Source organism: Schistocerca piceifrons, chromosome 3 (assembly GCF_021461385.2).
Source record: "Schistocerca piceifrons isolate TAMUIC-IGC-003096 chromosome 3, iqSchPice1.1, whole genome shotgun sequence".
NCBI lineage: Eukaryota > Metazoa > Arthropoda > Insecta > Orthoptera > Acrididae > Schistocerca > Schistocerca piceifrons.
Window position 1 is genome coordinate 168,742,795 of NC_060140.1, and position 22,262 is coordinate 168,765,056.

The window sequence follows — 22,262 nt, forward strand, 5'->3', positions numbered from 1 at the left end:
GCTGGCATCCCTTCCACTGAACAATCCTTCTGTGCCTCTGAGTCTCATTAGATGTATTAATTTTACAAATGAATGTTAGATTATTGAATGTAACAGAGGACACTAACTCATTAGGAACTGTTGCCTATTGCCTTCTTCATAATACTATTAAAAATAACTCTTAACCTGTAGGTTTAAAAACTTCTGTAACTATTTTATATCTTCTGCAATGTCTCAAGATATGACGTAGCAGACCAGTGTGGGAATTCCTATCTGATATAGATGTTCCATAAGTTTTTAAGCTGACAGAAAGGGTCTATCTATGTAAAGACTGTTCCAGAAGTTTTGAGATACTCTCTACTTTCCTATGCAAAAATGCCAAACCCAAATACTTCTAGCTGTGCTACTATCATACCTTGCACCTTGCAGTGACACACCATCTTCTATATGTAACATTCCAGCATTAACCAGCTTAATGTAATTTCAAGTGCTCTCTCTAATGTTTATTTGATTATAAAGTAAATAGGTTATGTGCATTGCCTTGTGGGTGGCACAAATTCTCTTTGAATTTAGGTGAAGCCTTTAAGTTGTTGTTATTATTATTATCAACCCAAAAATTATTTGAAACAACAAAAGAAAAATGGATGAGGAATCATTTATTATAGTTACTATGATACAAGCTCTTTAATACCCTTTAAAAATGAATTTATTTATTTGTAGACTTGTAAGCGTAGTCTTCATTCTGTGATATCACTGTATAAACTGCAGCGATGACCTCTAAGGTGAAGGAAAAGACTGCATGTGCCAACTGATAGCATACATATCACAGAATAAAGTATTGATTAGTTTGAATTTGTATTTCAAAAGGATCTTTCTACAGAACATGCCATATGTCAATTCACAAATCAAAATTTAAATGACAAAATATTACTAATTGGTATTTCCTGGGTCTTATCAAAATCACTTGACTGTACAGTTTATAGTATTCTTCTACAGAAACTCAAATATTATGTTATCAGAGATCTTGTGGGTAACACATTTTCAACCTATTTGGCTAAAAATATTCAGCAAGTCATATTACGAAACTCAGAGAGTGCACAAAATAAAACATCATGTTCAGAATGGGCAATTATCACTGCAAGTGTACCATCAGCATTAGGTTTACACTTTTTCTTCTTATATATAAATGATCTGCCATTATGTATCCAAAAAGCAGAAATAATTCTCTTTGTTGATGCTGTGAATCAAATTTAATAGATAAAATTCAACATTTGATAATGTAAATAAAATTTGTAGTTGATTCTCTGCAGATGAAGTGTAATTGAAGTCAGATAAAACACAATGCACACAGTTTAATACTGCACATTATCTGTTCATGCCTTTAGAATCAATGCATGAGGAAGAAACAACAAATTTCCATTGAAAATAATCTCAGGCAGAAGTCACGTATTATAGATCTTGACATCAAAGCTCTCAAATTTTGCATTGTGAGTAATATAATGTAACTGAATAGATAAAAAACTACTCACCAAGTGGCAACAGGAGAAAACACATATAAAAATGTTTTTCGTGTGCAAGCTTTTAAAGCAAGTGGCTCTTTCTTCTGACAGAAGGTTTGAAGGGGAAGAAAGAGGGGTGAAGCAAAGGGACTGGAGAGGTATAGGAAAAGTGTTATAGTTTGGGAAAGTCACCCAGAACCCTGGGTCAGGGGATACTTACTGGATTGGATAAGAAGAGGTACTGTAATTGTAAATTGACTTGTACCTCTTCATAGCAAGAGATGGCAGTTATAACTTATGGAACATGCAAAGAGCTAATTAATAACAATACCTTTTTTGATATCTAAGATTAACAGTCTTTAATATTTACCTGCTACTGTTTTTAATACTGTCTCTGTAGCCAAATGGTTAATTCAATTCAATGCTCATAAAACATAATTTCATGTGCATGTGCATTTTCAACTAAGCATACATTTTACATGTTTTTAGTTTACATTATTTCTTATTAGATTTTAGTTCATGATAAATTCAAGTTATAAGGACATTTTTGGATAAGCCATAAGCCACTGCTTGACTTACTTTTTAAATGTATCCCCTGTCAATATCTTAACTTTGTTTGATAACAGCTCCTTTGACATAGGGGATTTCTGCTGTAAAATTTAATCTCCTGTTAACTGTATGAAAATCTTTTCTATGAATTGTTTCATAGTTGGAAATATCCATGTTTCTTTTTGTGATCTTAATGTCTTATTTCACTAGCATTACATCTAGTATATACATGGCATAAACTGTGAAAATATTTTGTGTAATGAATAGGGTTTAAAAGAAGTTCCTGGTTTTACTTTCGCTATGATCCTCAAGGCTTGCTTCTGCAGTATGAAAGCCCTTTCCATATCAGTTTGGCATGTCCCACACCACAGAACAATTCCATAATACAAGAAAGAGTACACCAATCCATAATATACAGTCCTTAGGATTTCAGAATTAAGATATGGTGATAATCTTCTTAATACATATAGACTGAGTATTTTTTTTTCAGAAATAATCAGCTCGTTGCTTCCATCTATGAATAAACCCAAGAATTTACAGTCTGTACAGGTTTTTGGTGGAATTTCATCAATCACGGTATTTTGCCTGTTTGGACTACTTAGAAAAAACTAACATTATTCATTTTAAGCTATGTTTACTTTTAAGTTCTCTCTTTCAAAGTGAGCTTTTGCCTTTTCAGTAAAGTTATGTATCTCTTGAACTAGGCTGGGCTCACTGTCTGCATAGCAGACACCAGATGTATTGTCTGCATACATAGTGATCAACTGCTTATTGCCAAGAGAACTTGGGAATTCATTTACATAGCATATGAATAGGACAGGGCCTAAAATGGAGCCCTGAGAAACACTAAAATGTATGTACTTGACCTTCTCTTCTCCAGTATTTCTTCATAGAGTACATAATCTCCGTGCACTGTTGTCTACCCTTTAAATATGTTTCTAGAAATTGCATGAGTTTTCCAGTGACGCCACTCTTTGCAATTTTTGATAAGAGCATGTCATGATGTTCTCTATCAAAAGCCCTTGTGATGTCAAGGAATACTCCTGCTGCTTGGTATTTTTCATTAATTTTTTCAACAACATGAAGGCCAAATTACACTGCTGCTGACATGGTACTTTGACTTCTTCTGAAACCATGCTGGAAATTTCTTAATATGTCAACATTGTTGTACTGTTTCAGTATCTTTTTAAATATTATTTTCTCCATCAGTTTGCTGAAAGTTGAGATTAAAGCAGTGGGTCTGTAGTTCTGTACATGCTTTATTTCCCCCTTGTTGTGTATTGGTTTCACTACAGACAGTTTCAACTTGTCAGGGAACACACCATTTTTGACAACACAGATTATTAGATAAACTAGTGGTTTCATTAGTGCATGTTTGTATTTCTTCAATAGATGTGGAGAAATTTCATCTAATCCTGTTGATTTTGTGTTTCTGAAGTTATCAATAACGTGCAGAATGTCATATGTGCTTACTGCTGGTAATGCAGTGCAGTTCTGTTTGTTACTGGACTCAAATGAGTACTTTATATACTGTTTCATAGACACATCATTTTCAACAGTATCTGTGAAATAATTATTAAAAATATTGCTAACTTGAAGAGGATCAGAGATAAATTCATTATTCACAGTTAATTGTACATTATTAATTTTAGTGTCTGTTTCATCGTTTCTGGTTTTATTTACAACTGACCAGCAGTTCTTTAAAATCAGAAAGAATCGGCCAACAGATATTAGGTTCAGATAATGTTTCAATCTCCTGACTTCTTTGTGCTACTTATATTTGTATAACTTGACTAGAAGACGGGATCGGTTGGTAGGACATGTTTTGAGGCATGAAGGGATCACAAATTTAGCATTGGAGGGCAGCATGGAGGGTAAAAATCGTAGAGGGAGACCAAGAGATGAATACACTAAGCAGATTCAGAAGGATGTAGGTTGCAGTAGGTACTGGGAGATGAAGAAGCTTGCACAGGATAGAGTAGCATGGAGAGCTGCATCAAACCAGTCTCAGGACTGAAGACCACAACAACAACAACATATTTGTACTGCTTTTAGAGTTCTTTGTGTAACTCTGAGTTAGTCACTCTGCGTGAGCTATACATGTTTTCCATTTTTTCTTTCAGATCTTTTGGTTTAAAATCTAGTGGCACAGATTTTGATTTTGAAGGTTGATTTTTCTGGATACTCACATTTTTTTAATGGCATGGCTCTATTTAAGTGCTCAGTCATAATTTCTGTGAACATGTTCCATTTATTGTTGACCCTAATGGGAGTCATAACTGATTCCCATGATTCCTGGCTTAAACTATGTCTTAGTGTAGCAATATTGTTTGCAAATAATATTCACCTGTCATTGTACATTTTTCTTGATTTGAATTTAGTATCACATTTTAGCACTAATGTTTGGCCTAAATGATCTGAGAGGTAGTTCCCTGCCCTCAGTGCAGAAAGATGCGATAACTTCTCAGATTCTTCTGAGGTAGGGAGATCTGGAATAGGGCTCACTCAACCACTTAAGCCCAGTCGAGGAGCTACTTGAATAAAGAAGCAGTGGTAACATCAGGACTCATCTACTAGCAATAATGACTGGAGCAATTGGCGATACGCTGATCACACATCTGGCAATCATAGCTTGCTTGTCATACTGCCTTGAAAGCAGCAGTTAGTCAGTCAGAACAGGTTTAAAGTATTTGCAATTTTTATTAATGTAAAAATGTAAAACACAACCTCTCCATGCACTACAGTATATGCAAATTTAAAAAGGAATTACTGTCACACACTGGCATTACTGATAAATATCAAACTTAAAGTCCAAAGGCCAACGTAGCAGCCATATGGAGTATATGTATGGCAGATCTCCACCTTTCTGAACAAATCTAGGAAACAATGTTGGTCATGTCTATAACTAAGCTTCTCATGAGGAACATCCACAATATTTTAGTATTTAATGGCTAATTTTTTTAATGCGAAAGATTGAATGTCTGTGTACTATTCAAATTTATCAATGAATACACAGTCACATAGCAACAATGTTTCTCAGTATCAAACTGCAAATCCAAATGTTCATGGCTAAGTTAACAATTTGTATCAAGTTTTTTCCCTCTGCCACATGTTTAATCATGATACATACAGATTTTATACGAAACTGCATATCCCCTTGTAGCTTGTGTACATGAGTTCACAATTCTGGGTGGTAGCACATTGTAAATGATTGCATCCATTGTAAAAGTGGTGTCACAAAAGATCCATTTCTTGCTTGCTTCATCAATCCTTCATCATGATATACTCCAGCATTGATATTATTGTTTTGTCTTTAATTACAAGTGGTTTAACACAAGTTACAGATACATACATCCTTGTTTTTCATTGTCATAACTCCTGTTGTTTGTTATATGTGCTATAACCGTGTATATTTTATATTTTACAGAATGTAAATAAAGAGTTAGTAATTCTGTTCCTTTTCACTGGTATTGTTTTCATTTCTTGGTAATTTACATAACAGTGCAATACTGAGTGGCACTGAATGCACTTAGCTCTCTTTTGCAACTTCTATGTTTATCTGCAATTCTGTTTTTTCGTATCACAGATTACTGTTTGATTCAGCGTGCTACTGCAGACTTGTTTTGCATATGCCATGTTAATGTAGAATGTTAATGAAAGACCTTTATTCTCTTATACTCAAAATTCAAACAACCACAAATAACCATATCAACATCTTAATGAACTGAAAAAAAATTTCATTAGTCTGGTAAGAAAAATTGCTCATTGTCTAGCATAAAATCCACAGTTAAACCATCCTGGATGTGCATTACTTCTAAATTTACTTTTATTCTTATGCTACAGTCTGATAATGTAACTGAAATTTTGCATTTGGTTTTGGAGATAAAAACACCACGTATGCTATCTGAAGATGTGTTGCATTCCTTATTTTGGCCTTTAACATCTTCTAACTACACTATTCATGAGACATCTTTTAGTCACTTAATGACAAGAGCAGACATGGTTGTTTTATCTTGAATGATGTTGCATTTACTGTATCCCCATTTTGATTTTACATTAGTCTATTATAGTGAAACAGTAGTATGTTCATCTGTTTCTTTCATACAGTTAGTAGTTTCTCTGAGAATTAAATTGACTGTAGTATGTGTAGCCACTTAATGTTAAATTACTTTATGGAACTGTGCACATGAGGGCATTTAGAGATATTTCCTTTATCAGTTTTTTTCAACAGTAAACTATATTATTAAGATAGAGCAGCATGATGTGACTTGCAGAAGAACCTAGTTTTAGGACCAGCTGACATAAGTATACCAGTAGTGCTGGGTGACCATAAGAGGAAAAAGGTTATACAACTGAAATACAAACAAAAACTTGAAACAATCAATGGACAGAATTTCTTTACAACAACATAGGACAATGTTCATCCAGAAGGTTCCCTTTAATATAAATCAGAAATCTTGTTTCATCTTATGTTTATGTTTAATTTGCCTGCAGTTCAAAGTGCACTAGGAAGGTTGAAGATAATTGAAATTCAGTAAGTGGTTATAAGTGGTTATCTCCATTTTAATCAGAAAAATAAAACAACTGTAATGTAACTATGAACAATACTGTGAAATTCTGAACACTAGTCAGAAAAGGAAAATGCATTAAAGCAAAAATTTTCAAGTATAGAATAAAATTCACCTGAGCATTGATATTAAATCATAAATTAGTATAAATGTTGAAAGAAGTGAAAATGAGAAGAAGCAGATGCCTTATGGATACAAATTTCTCAGCAGCTGTTCACCACCCATTACACATTTATAGCATACTGAAACAAATACCAGTTACAAATTTTTTATTACTGTGACATCAAAAGGTGAGGATAAAATCCTGATAAAGATGATCCAAATCAAGTTAATTAATTTGAATGTTAAATGCTCACAAATTAATTTATTACTAAAAATTAATTTGAATAAATAATTTTTTTTTACAAAGACACATTCTACATTAGTCTATATTATCAGTAATTTGCTCTGTTGTTGATTAAATATGTATCATATGTGAAGATGTGTAAGTATGTACCAATTGAGAAGATGTATATGTTTTGGTCACACCAGCTTTTTCCTATTCATGGATATGAATACATTTATTTATCTGTTTTGCTTAACTTCTCAAATACCTGAGAGAGATAATTTCACACACATGTATTTGTTAAAATTACATTATTAAAAAAGCTTTTCTGAAAAGTTCCTGTTAACTGATTTTAAATAAAAACTTAGCACACAAAATTTAAATGTTATTATCCAACAGGTGTAAAAGGTTATCAGTGGATTCAGAAAGTTCTGAAAAATGGGAAGGCATTACAAATTTAAATTCATGTGTGAACTGCATATATAAGTACCTCATTCTATTCTGCATGGGTGATGTATGCCTGGTGGCAGAGTTCGTGGGAATCCTAAGTGATTACATTAGCTCAGATCATTAAAATGCAGTCAAGGAGCTCATATTACCACACACAAGCCACGTGATAGCTTATCAGCCAACTGTTGCATTAGTCTCCTTTCATTTGAGTGTCCTACAGAGATAGACTCCCTGAGCAAAGCTCAGATCAATACCTGACTGCCTGAAGCTGGAGTGGAAGTGGGGGGAGAATGCATGTGTGTGTGTGTGTGTGATGGCTCAGCAGAAGCTCCTATAAAACTCCTGATTAAGCTGAATAGGAGTCTGAATTGTGGAATTTGCTTATCAAGTATGCTGTTCAAGGAGAAGAGAAGGAACTGTATATGAGATAAAGCACAACTGGATGAATGTTGCCTAGTGTTTACTTTGTACAGAATTCTTTTCTGGGGTTAAACTTTGTGGTACAGCAGAAAAATTATTAAATAGTTTGAATATTTTTCAATAAAATTATACAGTGGGGAACAGAATTAGTGTTTTGTGTAGAAATTTTTAAAACAACTCAGACTGTGAATAAACTGTTGTAAAATTTTATGTGTGAATAGAAACAACATTTTGTGAACCCAGATTGTGAAAATCATGTTTCTCATATGGAACATTTTATCTTTCTTCTTCAACAAATACACATTTGGTGTGGCCCTTTTGCTGCTTGTGCTAAAGCTGTACCTCAAATTTACAACTGGATATTGCAGAAGTGATGCTACAATCCATGGAAAGACAGTTCTTATCACAGGAGCTAATACAGGCAAGATTTGAAATACATATTTTGGCACATAGCTTGGCAACATTATTATGAACTTTTTCATTTTCCTTAAGCTTTCAGTGCATTTATGCAAGCAATTGTAGTTTTAAAATGGTTTCATGATAAAAATGTGTTTTGCATGTAAAATTATGTAAACATTCTCTCTGACTGAAAGTATTTTCCTATTGTGAGGTGAATTTTGGCACTTGATTCTGAGTCAATGATTTAAAATACTGTGCTGAAGATTGTGATGTTCTGCATTGCTTCAACCTGGGTTCTAACTCTGCGTCTCACTTACAGTGGGATATTATAAGCCAATTCTGTTACTCAACAAAAGACAATCCTCATTGCAGGAAATAATTTATCACTTCAAAATTAAGATATAATAACTAAAGCACAGCAAAGGGAAAATATTCTCATTTCTAAATAAAAATAGTGAAGTGTAAACACACAGAAGGAAAAAAGTAACCGTTTAATATCTTAATGAGCACACATTTTCTTAGTAAGTACACTATTACATTTAGGAAAGTGCAGTTTTTCTTTTACTGAAATTTATAATTGATACAAAAGCCATATCAAAGCTGTGATAGGACTGAAACACTACTATTTGAATGAAGCCACATGACATGGAAACTAAACAATACTTAGGGCCTAACACACAATACGCACTTTGTGTTGTGTGAGTTCTTCATGGGCTCACTTTGTACAGTTGTAGATGTTGTAGAAGTGAAGTTAAAATTCATGACAAATGTATTTCTTAACACAGAAGTCAACACAGCTAAGAAATGAAATACTCAGTTCAATAATTTACTTAGTTTTAGTGCTCTGTGTGTATCATGTTTTGATGTGTTGCCGTTTGTTACAAATACACCACAAATTTCTGTTAAATATTGGTATTCCCTCTGTCTGAATTTTTTACATTATGTAGAGATAAATTTTAATGTTAGGATCTGATTTGGTGCCACTTTAAAAAAAGAGTTATATTCTTATAAATGGTAGTAATAGTTAACTAACACTCACTGTTTAACACTTTCTTAATAAAAAAGAATCACACACACACACACACACACACACACACACACACACACACACACACAAACACACACACACACACATTTTTTAACAAAGGTCTTGTTGTCTGAAAACTCATTTTGCGACAGTCTTTTTGTAGTGTCTGTCTGTAACTCAGTACTTTTACCATATGGTGAGTAGCAACTATCCTTCTCATAATATTGCCACTTAGCAAACAAATATTACTGTAAAACATTAATTATTTTATTTTTGTCAGTTCATTTAACAAAAGTTAAAACTGGCATATAAAGCATATACACTGCTAGATATTGAGAAAACCTACTGGTTCCACAAATTAAAAAACTTAAAACAATAATTATTAGTTAAAGAATATGACTAAAATTAACAAAAGGAAATATGCAATGTGATATTCCACAAGTCATATAAATGTCTCAAGCACCACTACAGAAACTAAAAATCTGTACAAAGCTGTTAATGATGTTAGGATGACATATTCCATGAGAGTATCAGGCAACTGCTATCTGAAAATTCAACTCAAAAGACCAAAGTAAATATTCAATGTGCTGAGCAGCCTGCTGTTGATTATATTTATCTATGAGATGAGTCCAAAGCTCTGAATATATTCCCATTAAGTTTCCAAATGTTAGCAAAGTTATTCTTTCAAAAATACACAGCAGAAATTAATAAAATTTAAAAAAAAATGAAAAGTCCAGGAATTTCAAATGTAGGAAAATATACAGGCAAAATTAATCAAATTATCAAGGTTATTAATCTTCAAACTCAGAGCAGACATTACTGAAGTTGACAAAGCTATCAATTTCAGGAAACTGCTGATCAAAATTAATAAATAAAAAAAAGGTATTGACCTTCAGAACACAGATCAGCCCTTAATCAAATCCAATATAAAAGGCCATTGTTGTAACCAGAAACAAAGAAAAAAGGTATTGCCTCACAATTTTATAATAGTATTAGAAACAATATTTAAATTAAATTGCACTGCCCTATCATCACAGAAGCTGGTGATAACATAGCAACCAAATGAATTTAGCCAAGGTTAGTTGCATTGGAACACCAGTCACTGTTTGCAGAACACCAAAACACGGGAAACAAATGATTGAAATACTTCTCACTAATTCAGTTGTTGGTCAGTGATTACTGTCAGTGCATGAGAATGATGTCACCAATAATAAGTTCCTTATCCCAGCTGATCTCAGTTTGACACTATCCTGAGCTCTAGTGCTACAACATGTCTCTCCAGAATGCAGTCCAGCCCACATGTTGTCTTTAACTCACTAGTCTGTACAGCACACGGTCTACAGCACTTGGCAGGCAGGCCCTCTCACATCTAAACTGGCTCAGGGAAACTTCAATACAGAATGAGAATGAGCCAGTGTGGTGGGCCCTTTATAAGCTGGCTGGCAGACAGGCCACATCGTCTGGTGGGACTCCAGCAGACCACTTGCACATTTGCTGTCCCATTATAAACTGACTGGTGTTCAATGGATGACAGACTCAGGCTTCTTGCCAAAGCAGCAATAGTATCTACTGTTACTTTGCAAACTGTATCAGGATTCACCCATGAAAAACAGTAAATATCAATCCATACAACTCTTGGAGACTGACCACACTTGAACAAACCATTTACATACCAGCCCTGTGTTTAGAAACTTTTGCTATAGTTCACATACATTTGATCACTTATGTCTTAATCTGTCCTACGTCCTATCTATCAGTTCATGGTTCATCTGGTAAAAATTACCTCAATAGCATTTGACTCGGTTAACAGTACTGTATACCAGCTTTCCTCTGCCACACTGAAAGAACTAATTAATGTCTATCAGGTGTTATTGCCATTTTGTTTATGATTTCATAATTTTCTAGAGTGGTTTCTAATTTGAAATGTTCGATTGTACTATTTGTCATAAACACACAATTAAAAAGAGTGTTTAACAATTATGTATGCTAGGAACACCTACAAAATATTTGCAATGTCTACAATGAGGAAAGACTACAGAGTTGCACTATGAATTAATACACAATACATTTGCAATAAAAATATTTACATAGATGAACCACTAATCAAATTCCTTCCAATTTATTTATAATACATATAAAAATTGAAATGCACATAGATTTTATTCTGTCTTGACACCATCATATTTCTTTGAAACAATGTCATTGTGAGCTGTAGACTCTAAACTGTAGTTTATACGGTTCTCAATGTATTATACGGTTCTCAATGTAGACCAAGCGTCCTTTCCACACACTACGGTGTGACAATACTTTGAGAAAAAATTATTCTTTGTTATGTAGAATAAATAAACACCTTCTTCAGCAGTGAAAAAACGTAGATATTCACATATGTTTGTCCACTATCTCTGGGCACTAAGGCTTGATTTATACTGGCCTTAGTGCCTAGAGACAGTGGACTGGATTGTGAGTGTGTCATAGTGTCGATGACATCGGAAGTTCACTGAGGCTTTTTGCAGATGTTGCTGTGGTATATTGAGAGGTTGTAACAATGGAAAATTGTACTGAAATTCAGGAGGATCTGCAGTGAATTCACGCATGGTGCAAGGAATGGCAATTGAATCTCAATGTAGACAAGTGTAATGTGCTACAAATACATAGAGAGAAAGATCCCTTATCATTTAGCTACAATATAGCAGGTCAGCAACTGGAAGCAGTTAATTCCATAAATTTTCTGGGAGTACACACTAGGAGTGATTTAAAATAGAATGATCATATAAAGTTGATCGTCAGTAAAGCAGATACCAGACTGAGATTCATTGGTAGAATCCTAAGGAAATGCAATCTGAAAACAAAGGAAGTAGGTTACAGTACGCTTGTTTGCCCACTGCTTGAATACTGCTCAGCAGTGTGGGATCCATACCAGATAGGATTGATAGAAGAGATAGAGAAGATCCAATGGAGAGCAGTGCGCTTGGTTACAGGATCATTTAGTAATCACGAAAGTGTTACAGAGATGATAGATAAACTCCAGTGGAAGACTCTGCAGGAGAGATGCTCAGTAGCTTGGTACGGGCTTTTGTTGAAGTTTTGAGAACATACCTTCACCGAGGAGTCAAGCAGTATATTGCTCCTTCCTATGTATATCTCGCGAAGAGACCATGAGGATAAAATTGGAGAGATTAGAGCCCACACAGAGGCATACCAACAATCCTTCTTTCCACGAACAATATGAGACTGGAATAGAAGGGAGAACCGATAGAGGTATTCAATGTACCCTCTGCCACACACTGTCTGGCAGCTTGTGGAGTATGAATGTAGATGTAGAAATCATTTCTTAGTGACAGCCTTTCTTCCAGGATTCAGCAAAAGCAGAAGAGCTCCTGGGAAGTATGGAAAATAGGGTTCAAATACTGGTTCAACAAAAAATTCAAATTTGTCAGGAAGTTTCAGCTCTAAAGCATCTCTTATGATTTATTTTGATACCATATACACTCTAATGGCATATGATGCTGACAGTAATAACCACCTTATGGAGGTGGTGTTGAGTTGCAGACATGCACAATGAAAGAGAGTGTCTGAAAGCTGAAACATTTCTAGCAAACACCTTCTTCAGCAGTGAAAAAATGTAGATATTCACATATGTTTGTCCACTATCTCTGGGCACTAAGGCTTGATTTATACTGGCCTTAGCGCCTAGAGACAGTGGACTGGATTATGAGTGTGTTATAGTGTGAATGTGTGTGAATTTTCTACTTCTGAAGAAGGATTTTATCCAAAAGCTGAAATATTTCTAGTATTCCCCTTCATTGTTCCTGTCTGCAACTCTGTGCATCCTCTATGTAACAGTAATAATCAGTTGTAACATTAACAATCTGTTTCATCTAAAACCATAGTAGAAGATACGAAAATTGTTTCAACACAGATTTGGCAGACATATCTAATGGATAAAGGGTTGAGGTTTCATATTCCAATGTATAAGCTATTAACAAGCTACCACTATTAATAACCCGTGCAATTTGGACTATGCAAGTATTAAAAAAATTCAAAACTTACTTTATTTACTGCTTCAGTAATTTTGCTGTGTATCATGACCCTAAAGTTACAAATCCTTGCACGTACAGTAGGTAATGATGGTCATGGTGACAAAGTGCCCAGTGTTATACAAATAGAGATCTTAAAAACTCAAGAAAAGAACAACTATCCTATGATGACTGGATGCTACACACCAGTACTGGAGAAAGGCGTACAGTGCTGTCATTCCCACAAAATTAAAAAAAAAAAAATAGTGGTAAAATTGTGAACTTCCAGAGTTTTTTTAAAACACTAGTATCTTCATCATTATTGCACTTAATCTTTAACTAAGAGGCACATGTTATACAAAGTGATTAAGAAAATACATTGGAGTAACAATCCAAATGATGATAAAATGAAATCATTGGTCATTTAATCTCATGTGTCGTCTTTATGATGGAAGAATGCATAGGTCCTAAAACTGAGAAGTCAGAAACAGAGGCAATGGGTCAACTTAGGTAGATACTGTAGTCACACTACACAGATGCCACTTATGAGGACACAATTAGAAAGTGACAAAAAAAGTCATTGAATCATTGAAAAATGGTAGTTCTTTTGGTTGAGAACTGAAATCTTAGACTTGCATGAGAAGTTGTAAATTGAGTGTCTTCACAAATCAATCAAAATCCTGAAGTGTAAGTACTGAAAATGTTAAATATACAACAACATCTATTTACAAAAATGAAGATGAGCAAGTAAACTTTACTTACAGCCCTATCTCATTTCTTCTAGGTTTTCAATAGCCTATGACAAAGTAGCTTATGATACAATTCAAACCCACTTCTGTGGCAGTAAATTGTTAATACTCTATCAGTCTGGCTTCTGCAAAGGAAGGTCTGTAAACAAATATCACAAATAAAGATTTGACAGATTTACACAAGATAAACTAATACTTGCTTATTTGGTAAACCAAATATCAGTTGAACCTGTATTCTCGTGAAATTTACATTCACCAAAATGACACTAAATTTTGTGTAATTCATTTAAAAAAATATTTCGCATAAATTATGAAAAATTGCAGTAATACACACTTTGGTGTTTTCTCCACAGTGACCCTATGAAGAAACATGTGTTAAGTGAACAAAATTTTCAGATCTGCAGAAAAACTTATTAACTTTTAATTGACCAATAATTATTAACTTTTGTACTGAATGTAAATCTGTAGGTAAAAAGGAGGCCACTTAGTGAATAGCAGAAGCATTGAGTCCTCAACAGGCACACAAGAGGGAATGAGAACTTTGCTCTCCTTTGAAAGAAATTCTTGACAAGCTAGAGTATAAATTCATACACGCATGCATGCACAATCACACACACGCATGCATGAACACACGCTCCCATGCACGCATGCATGATCACATGCTCCCATGCACGCATGCACTCTCCCATGCACGCATGCACACTCGCATGCAGGCATGCATGCACACTCGCACGCAGGCATGCATGCACACTCGCACGCAGGCATGCATGCACAGATGTGCACATATGACGCCCCCTGCCCTCCCCACCACACACACTTACATTGTATTAGCTGGAGAGACACATCCAGCCAGTGCAGAGAGAGAGAGAGAGAGAGAGAGAGAGAGAGAGAGAGAGTGAGTGAGTGAGTGTGTGTGTGTGTGTGTGTGTGTGTGTGTGTGTGTGTGTGTGTAGTTCATTATAGGATTTCTTCCAAAATCTAGCAAAGTTTTAATTCTGTTTTGTGCTACTTGGTGAGTGCCCTCTTTTACTCCTAAAGTCTTTACTTTATGCATAGTTCACTTTTGTATGATGTATCAAGCAATATCACACTTCGACATATTTTCAAAAATGTCCCAAGCTATTTATGTATGTATGTATGTATGTATGTGGCTGAATAGCATATACTTGTGACAAGATATACTTTTCTTAATAAAAATAAAAGAAGACTGGTTCCTTTCACAACAAACATGGTGAAGTACAAAATTCTGGAATTCAGTAATTCATGTTTTAAGAACCTTGCTAACAACAAATCTGAGAGCTGAGCCAGTTCTTGAATCCAAAACTTTACCTTCCTCAGGCAGTCTCAGCTTTCCAAGCATTCTTGACAGAGAAAGTATCAGTCTGCCAGTGCCTATCAGCTGTCATTTGCTTTAGAGAAGAGGGTAAGAAGTGGAACCCTTTTCTCTCTGTCAATCTATAGAAAATGATTGATTCGCAGGGTAATCCACAGATGTGTAACCACCTTTCTAAAACAAAAAAACAGGTGGATAAACAGAAATTTAAAATCAAGTTGTATGAGATGGAAGGGGAGGCCTGGGAAGGAACCTTTGAGGCTATTTTACCATTATTGTGGCCATTTTAGAAGCCACCATCTTGAATACTACTAGTAATTTTCAAAAGGAAAGAGAGGGAGGGGGTTCATGTGAAATACCAAACAGATAGATAATTGCACTAGAAAAATAACGGTTCTTTCATTTGAGCATAGTTAAACTGATTCTCAACTTTTTTTGCACTTTGTACAGAAAAGGCAAAGGCTGGTGATAGCATATAAAGGGTAAAAGATGTGCTTGATGAGTTGTCCAGCATGTTGTAATGTTATTGTTAACTGTTCCACACATTTGTCATGGACTTCAGCCAGCACATGCACCAGAATATGAGCACAAGTATCAACCATCCATTCTTGAGGTGTGCAAGGTTTCTGGTCTTCACTGTACACAATATTGTTTCACATGTCTTCACAGACAACAGTCTAAAGGACATAAATCTGGGGAATGTGGTGACCACTCCATCAGACCTCTACAGCTTATCCATCTCTGGGGAAACTAGATGTCCAGGGATGTCTGGACAGCTAGCCCATGATGAGGTGGAGCATGATCATACTGAAAGAATGTTGGAAATGTCCTACCTTCAGCCAGCAGTTATGGCAGCACACATTTATCTAACAACAGATAACAGGTTGTTGTTGGCATACCCTGAATGTAGAAGACACACCAATAAGAAAACCACATATTCCATACCAAACTATGACTTTTACTGCAACAGTTACTCTCAGAGGATCTGTCCAGTGAGGGTATCTGACTACCTCTGATTCTCCATTCATATATAATTAGCTTGATACATAAACAGTATGTCACATGGGTGATGACAATTTTTATCCAGTCTGTTTCTTACCTGTTCTGCTTACTGTAACTGAAAATCTGGATTATCTTTGGTGAGATGTTGTAGCAGTTACATTTTGTAAGGGTGCCACTTACGTGTGGCCCAATTTATCATTATTGATGTATGGTGGACCCCAGTTTCCTGTGAGAAGCAGTGACTACTGCACTCTGTCTCTTATTGAACAGTGCCAGAAAACTGGTTGATTTGCTTCATCCACAGTTGTTTTCAATTAGTCAGCTCTTGGTTAGTCTGTAGTAGAGCTGGTTTCATAGAATTTCACAAGAAGTTTTCCCAGTGGGTAATGAGTGATCTGTATGAGTGGTGTTAGTTGAAATCTTTGCAATAACATGGGTCCTCCTCTCCTGATGTCAAGATGACCTCAATGTGTTCAACTTGTGTTAATGCTATCAGCTTTCATGTCTCCTGTAAGGAAGAAATAATCAGTCATAATGCTAGGATGAGTAAAATTGTATTCAAATGAAAGACACCATTGCTTTTCTTATGTAATTCTTTAACTGTTTCTCCTATCACATGATCCCCTTTCCATTTGAAAATTACCAGTTACCTCCAGGATGGCAGGTTCCAAAATAGTTGCCAAATTGGTAACATAATAATAATAACAATGTCGTGTGGCGAGGGCCTCCCGTCGGGTAGACCGCTCGCCTGGTGCAAGTCTTTGGATTTGACGCCACTTCGGCGACTTGCCCATTGATGGGGATGAAAATAATTATGATTAGGACAACACAACACCCAGCCCCTGAGCAGAGAAAATCTCTACCCCCAGCCGGGAATCGAACCCGGGCCCTTAGGATTGACAGTCCGTCATGCTGACCACTCAGCTACCGGGGGGGAGGGGGGCGGCCAAATTGGTAACATAGGCTCACAGGTTTTTCTCTTTCCCATTTCATACTATGTGACTTTAGATTTCTGTGTATCCATGTTTTTTGTGATTATGATTCAGTACACTATAGAAAGAAGGATTAAATGTGAACATTTATACATTTTTCCATATTAGAAATAAAGAGTTTTGCATTTTTCAACATATTTTATGTTCTCTTTTGGTACATTTTCCAGTGGGTATGATATTTCAGATGTAACAGCATCATAATTTCTGCTCTTAAAACACTTCCTGAAGTAGCCTGAATATTTTGGAAAGCACATTGCAGGTGATCTGGACAAATGAAAGGGTATTCAAGAGTAGCCCAATTCTGTTTCCTCTCCATTAAAATGCGTAACCTTGCATAGTTGTGCAGGAGGAACTTGGGTCAGATTTTGGAGTTTGTCTAGGGCAGTTAGGGTGCCTGATCACTGTATGATAATGTGTAATATTAACTGGCCTTTATTTTTTTTAGAAAGTTAAGATACTAAATATCTTTATAGTATTAAAAAGTCATGTGAGAGTGGAACAAGAATTGTCAACCAAACATCAAGATTGGCAGAAATATCAAATTCAATTGCTTGGCCTTTGCTGATGATCTAGCACTGCTTGCAAATAGCATGGATGAGGCTAAACACCAAATTGAAGAACTAGAAAAAATAGCAGCAAAATGTTGGACTACGGATCTTGTTTGAAAAGACAGAAATGATGCCATAATTCAAGGCTGAAACAGTAGTCATTACACTGAATGATAACAAACAAATTAAAATTGTAAATAAATTCAAATATCTTGGGGAGGTTATAAGTTGGAATTAAAATGAGAAAATGTCAGTAGATAGCAGAACAACTAAACTGAAACAAGCACAAAACATCACCTGCCCAACATACAAGAAGAAATGTCTTTCGATAAATGCAAAACTCAGACACTACCACTCTACTGAACCTGAAGCAACCTATGCTAGTGAAACACTGTTCAATATGAACACCAAATCAACCAAAGACAAACTACAGAAAGCAAACAGAAGAATCCTTAGAACAATTATAAAGAAAAAATACCAAGTTGAGGGACAGTGGCAACTATTACCTAACGAAGCTGTATACCAAGAAACTAAGTCAATAATTGACACAATGTGGAAAAGGAGGGTTGCTTTTTTCTGTCACATTTCCAGACTACCAGAAACCGGGCAATTGAAACAACTGTTCACCTACTTTTGGAAAAGTTCATGATGATTTAAATGAGTTAGGCTTGACAATGCAACAAATTGAAGGCAGAGAATAGAAGAAGAACCTGAAACACAGTGACCCCAGACTTAAACTAAAGACATTTACAAACAAAAAATAAACCATAACTGATGAAGAGAGGGTAGCCAATTCAGAAAAGATGAAGAAGTTTTGGTTAGAAGAAGAGGAAAGCCAAATCTACAACTGGTACTAAGACCTAAATGTATATGGATTGAATAAAGTGCTCCAATGTGGGTGTAAATTATGTAAATAAATAAATAAATAGCTTTAGCCAGGAATTCACATTATCTTTTATGCCAATATTTGACATAAGACTTCAATAGTGTTTATTTTTTGTATTGTCTGAACAGTCTCTGCCAGTAGTTTTTTATGTTGCTGAGTGACAGTCATACAACATTTCCTAAAGGAACACACTGCACTTTGACTGTTTTATTGCTCATTTAACTACAACACTAGTTTTGGCCCTTTATGGCATTTTCAAGTATTTGCTAAAAGCAAGATTGGGTACGTAAGACCGTGTAAAATTTCAAAAGATGTAAAATGTCTTTACAATGATTGTAAACTGGTGTATAATTATGAAATATGTTCTTACACTTTATGTCTTTAGCATATATTGCAGGACACTTAACATGTTGTCAAGATCCAAGTTGGTCATAAATTAAGAAAAATATTGGCTCCCCACGAAATGCTAGATGTAAAATCACCATAGTTTTACAGATCAGTAAATAATTGTGGTAGCACATCATATTCAGTAAAAACAGGATTCCATTGGTAAATAAATATGAACACATGTTCCTAAACTGTAATGGTAGTGAAATCAAAGAATATGAGTAATCCACCTGCGGTCCAGCCCCCTTCCAAATCACCCCCTCCTCCATGTCTTTTGGTCTCTATGACATTCTCCCGTCTCCTGCTCTCTGCCCTACCAGCGGTACTATATCAACCTAATCTAATGGATCACTATTCCTCCCTGCCCAACCACTCTCCCATCCCCCCATTCCTCAATGATTTGTATTTAAGTTTATTGCCCCCCCCCCCCCTCCATCCACCATCACAACTTTCTCCCACCTCTATTTATACTAAATTTGATGTGTTCCAATGATTAATTAATGATTATGATTTTGCATCTGGCATTCTGTGGGACACCAATATTTTTCTTAATTTACAGCCAACTTTGAGTTTGACAACATCTTAGGTGTCCTGCAATATATGTTAAAGACATAAAATGTAAGTACCTATTTTATAATTATGCACCACATTACATTCATTGATTAAGACATTTTATATCTTTTGAAATTTTATGTGTCTTACTGTATGAAATTTTTCCTTTTAGCAAAAACTTGGAAATTGCATATAAGGCCAAAACCTGGGTTGTACATAAATAAACAATAAAAAGAGTCAAATGGTGGTGTGTTCCTTTAAAAAAAGTATCTGCAAAATTTGAGCAACTCACTATTTTCATTCACAAAATGTTTTGCTAATCCACACCACAAAATATTTTATTTGCATTTAAGCTGGAAGCTATTACCTAACATTAGCTATGCATGCAATGGAACTATAGTGGCAGGTCTTACACTTATGCCATTTTTGACTGCTCCCCTCACATGTAACTACGCATCACAAGAAACAGAGATCACTTTATATGTGATCCATCCTGGTATGTAGCATTAGGTTTCATATTTTCTGGCATTTGAAGCTACTTTTATGTACTGAATGGAAATATTTATGCAGGTATTGGAAAAGAAACTGCTAAGGACCTGGCAAGAAGGGGTGGAAGGATTATTCTGGCATGTCGTGACCTCGAAAAGGCCAAAAAGGCAAGAGGTAATTTTGTATGAATTTTATGATTATTATGATAAATTTTATACTGATGTGACTTATCAATTTGTATAAACTATGTGATTCATGAAAAGTTTCATCTTTTCAGATGAGATAATTGCAAGTACAAAGAATGAAAATATCATAATCAAGAAACTGGATTTACTATCTTTGTCATCTGTAAGGGAGTTTGCAGCTGATATCAAAGCCAGTGAAGAGAGGCTAGATATCCTGATAAACAATGCAGGAGTTGGTGCCATGACACAGAGGCACACAGAAGATAACTTGCTTCCAACAATGCAAGTTAACTATTTCTCTACATTCCTTCTCACACTTCTCTTGATTGGTAAGTGTTGTCTACAACATCAAAATAATTTTATGTTGCCGTACCCATGATTAGATCCTTTGCACACCATGAGAAGGGAACTTCTGAATAATGAAACCATTTATTTGTTCTTAAAACACTCATTCACATGCAAAATGAAAAAAATACTGCTAAAATATTAAAGCTTTCAGCAAAGTCCTTCTTCTACTGTAGAAAACTCACATACATTCACACAAGCGCAACTCACACACACAGGGCCACTTCTCAGTGCACTGGTGTAGTCAGTATATACACTCCTGGAAATTGAAATAAGAACACCGTAAATTCATTGTCCCAGGAAGGGGAAACTTTATTGACACATTCCTGGGGTCAGATACATCACATGATCACACTGACAGAACCACAGGCACATAGACACGGGCAACAGAGCATGCACAATGTCGGCACTAGTACAGTGTATATCCACCTTTCGCAGCAATGCAGGCTGCTATTCTCCCATGGAGACGATTGTAGAGATGCTGGATGTAGTCCTGTGGAACGGCTTGCCATGCCATTTCCACCTGGCGCCTCAGTTGGACCTGCGTTCGTGCTGGACGTGCAGACCGCGTGAGACGACGCTTCATCCAGTCCCAAACATGCTCAATGGGGGACAGATCCGGAGATCTTGCTGGCCAGGGTAGTTGACTTACACCTTCTAGAGCACGTTGGGTGGCACGGGATACATGCGGACGTGCATTGTCCTGTTGGAACAGCAAGTTCCCTTGCCGGCCTAGGAATGGTAGAACGATGGGTTCGATGACAGTTTGGATGTACCGTGCACTATTCAGTGTCCCCTCGACGATCACCAGTGGTGTACGGCCAGTGTAGGAGATCGCTCCCCACACCATGATGCTGGGTGTTGGCCCTGTGTGCCTCGGTCTTATGCAGTCCTGATTGTGGCGCTCACCTGCATGGCGCCAAACATGCATACGACCATCATTGGCACCAAGGCAGAAGCGACCCTCATCGCTGAAGACGACACGTCTCCATTCGTCCCTCCATTCACGCCTGTCGCGACACCACTGGAGGCGGGCTGCACGATGTTGGGGCGTGAGCGGAAGACGACCTAACGGTGTGTGGGACCGTAGCCCAGCTTCATGGAGACGGTTGCGAATGGTCCTCGCCGATACCCCAGGAGCAACAGTGTCCCTAATTTGCTGGGAAGTGGCGGTGCGGTCCCCTACAGCACTGCGTAGGATCCTACGGTCTTGGCGTGCATCCGTGCGTCGCTGCGGTCCGGTCCCAGGTCGACGGGCACGTGCACCTTCCGCCGACCACTGGCGACAACATCGATGTACTGTGGAGACCTCACGCCCCACGTGTTGAGCAATTCGGCGGTACGTCCAACCGGCCTCCTGCATGCCCACTATACGCCCTCGCTCAAAGTCCGTCAACTGCACATACGGTTCACGTCCACGCTGCCGCGGCATGTTACTAGTGTTAAAGACTGCGATGGAGCTCCGTATGCCACAGCAAACTGGCTGACACTGACGGCGGCGGTGCACAAATGCTGCGCAGCTAGCGCCATTCGACGCCAACACCGCGGTTCCTGGTGTGTCC

At 36.5% G+C, this 22,262-nt stretch overlaps 2 protein-coding genes and 1 non-coding gene across 4 annotated transcripts in view; 1 reads left to right on the forward strand and 2 right to left on the reverse strand.

The window, feature by feature from the left end:
- The window catches only part of LOC124788226, a 103,147-nt gene extending 95,593 nt beyond the window's left edge, over nucleotides 1-7,554 (reverse strand). For both annotated transcript variants that reach the window (XR_007016074.1, XM_047255407.1), the window contains exon 1: nucleotides 7,411-7,554. The gene's annotated coding sequence lies outside the window, so the exon portion shown is untranslated. The remainder of the gene's footprint in view (nucleotides 1-7,410) is intronic.
- Nucleotides 7,555-7,673: 119 nt separating this feature from the next.
- LOC124788225 (retinol dehydrogenase 14-like) overlaps nucleotides 7,674-22,262 on the forward strand; it is an 86,858-nt gene continuing 72,269 nt past the window's right edge. The window contains exons 1-3 of the mRNA XM_047255406.1: nucleotides 7,674-8,211; nucleotides 20,252-20,344; nucleotides 20,448-20,684. Of these exons, the coding sequence (XP_047111362.1) occupies nucleotides 8,046-8,211; nucleotides 20,252-20,344; nucleotides 20,448-20,684 (496 nt within the window). The 5' untranslated portion in view covers nucleotides 7,674-8,045. The remainder of the gene's footprint in view (nucleotides 8,212-20,251; nucleotides 20,345-20,447; nucleotides 20,685-22,262) is intronic.
- On the reverse strand, nucleotides 17,178-17,250 carry Trnad-guc. The gene has a single exon. It is a non-coding gene; the product is annotated as a tRNA-Asp (tRNA).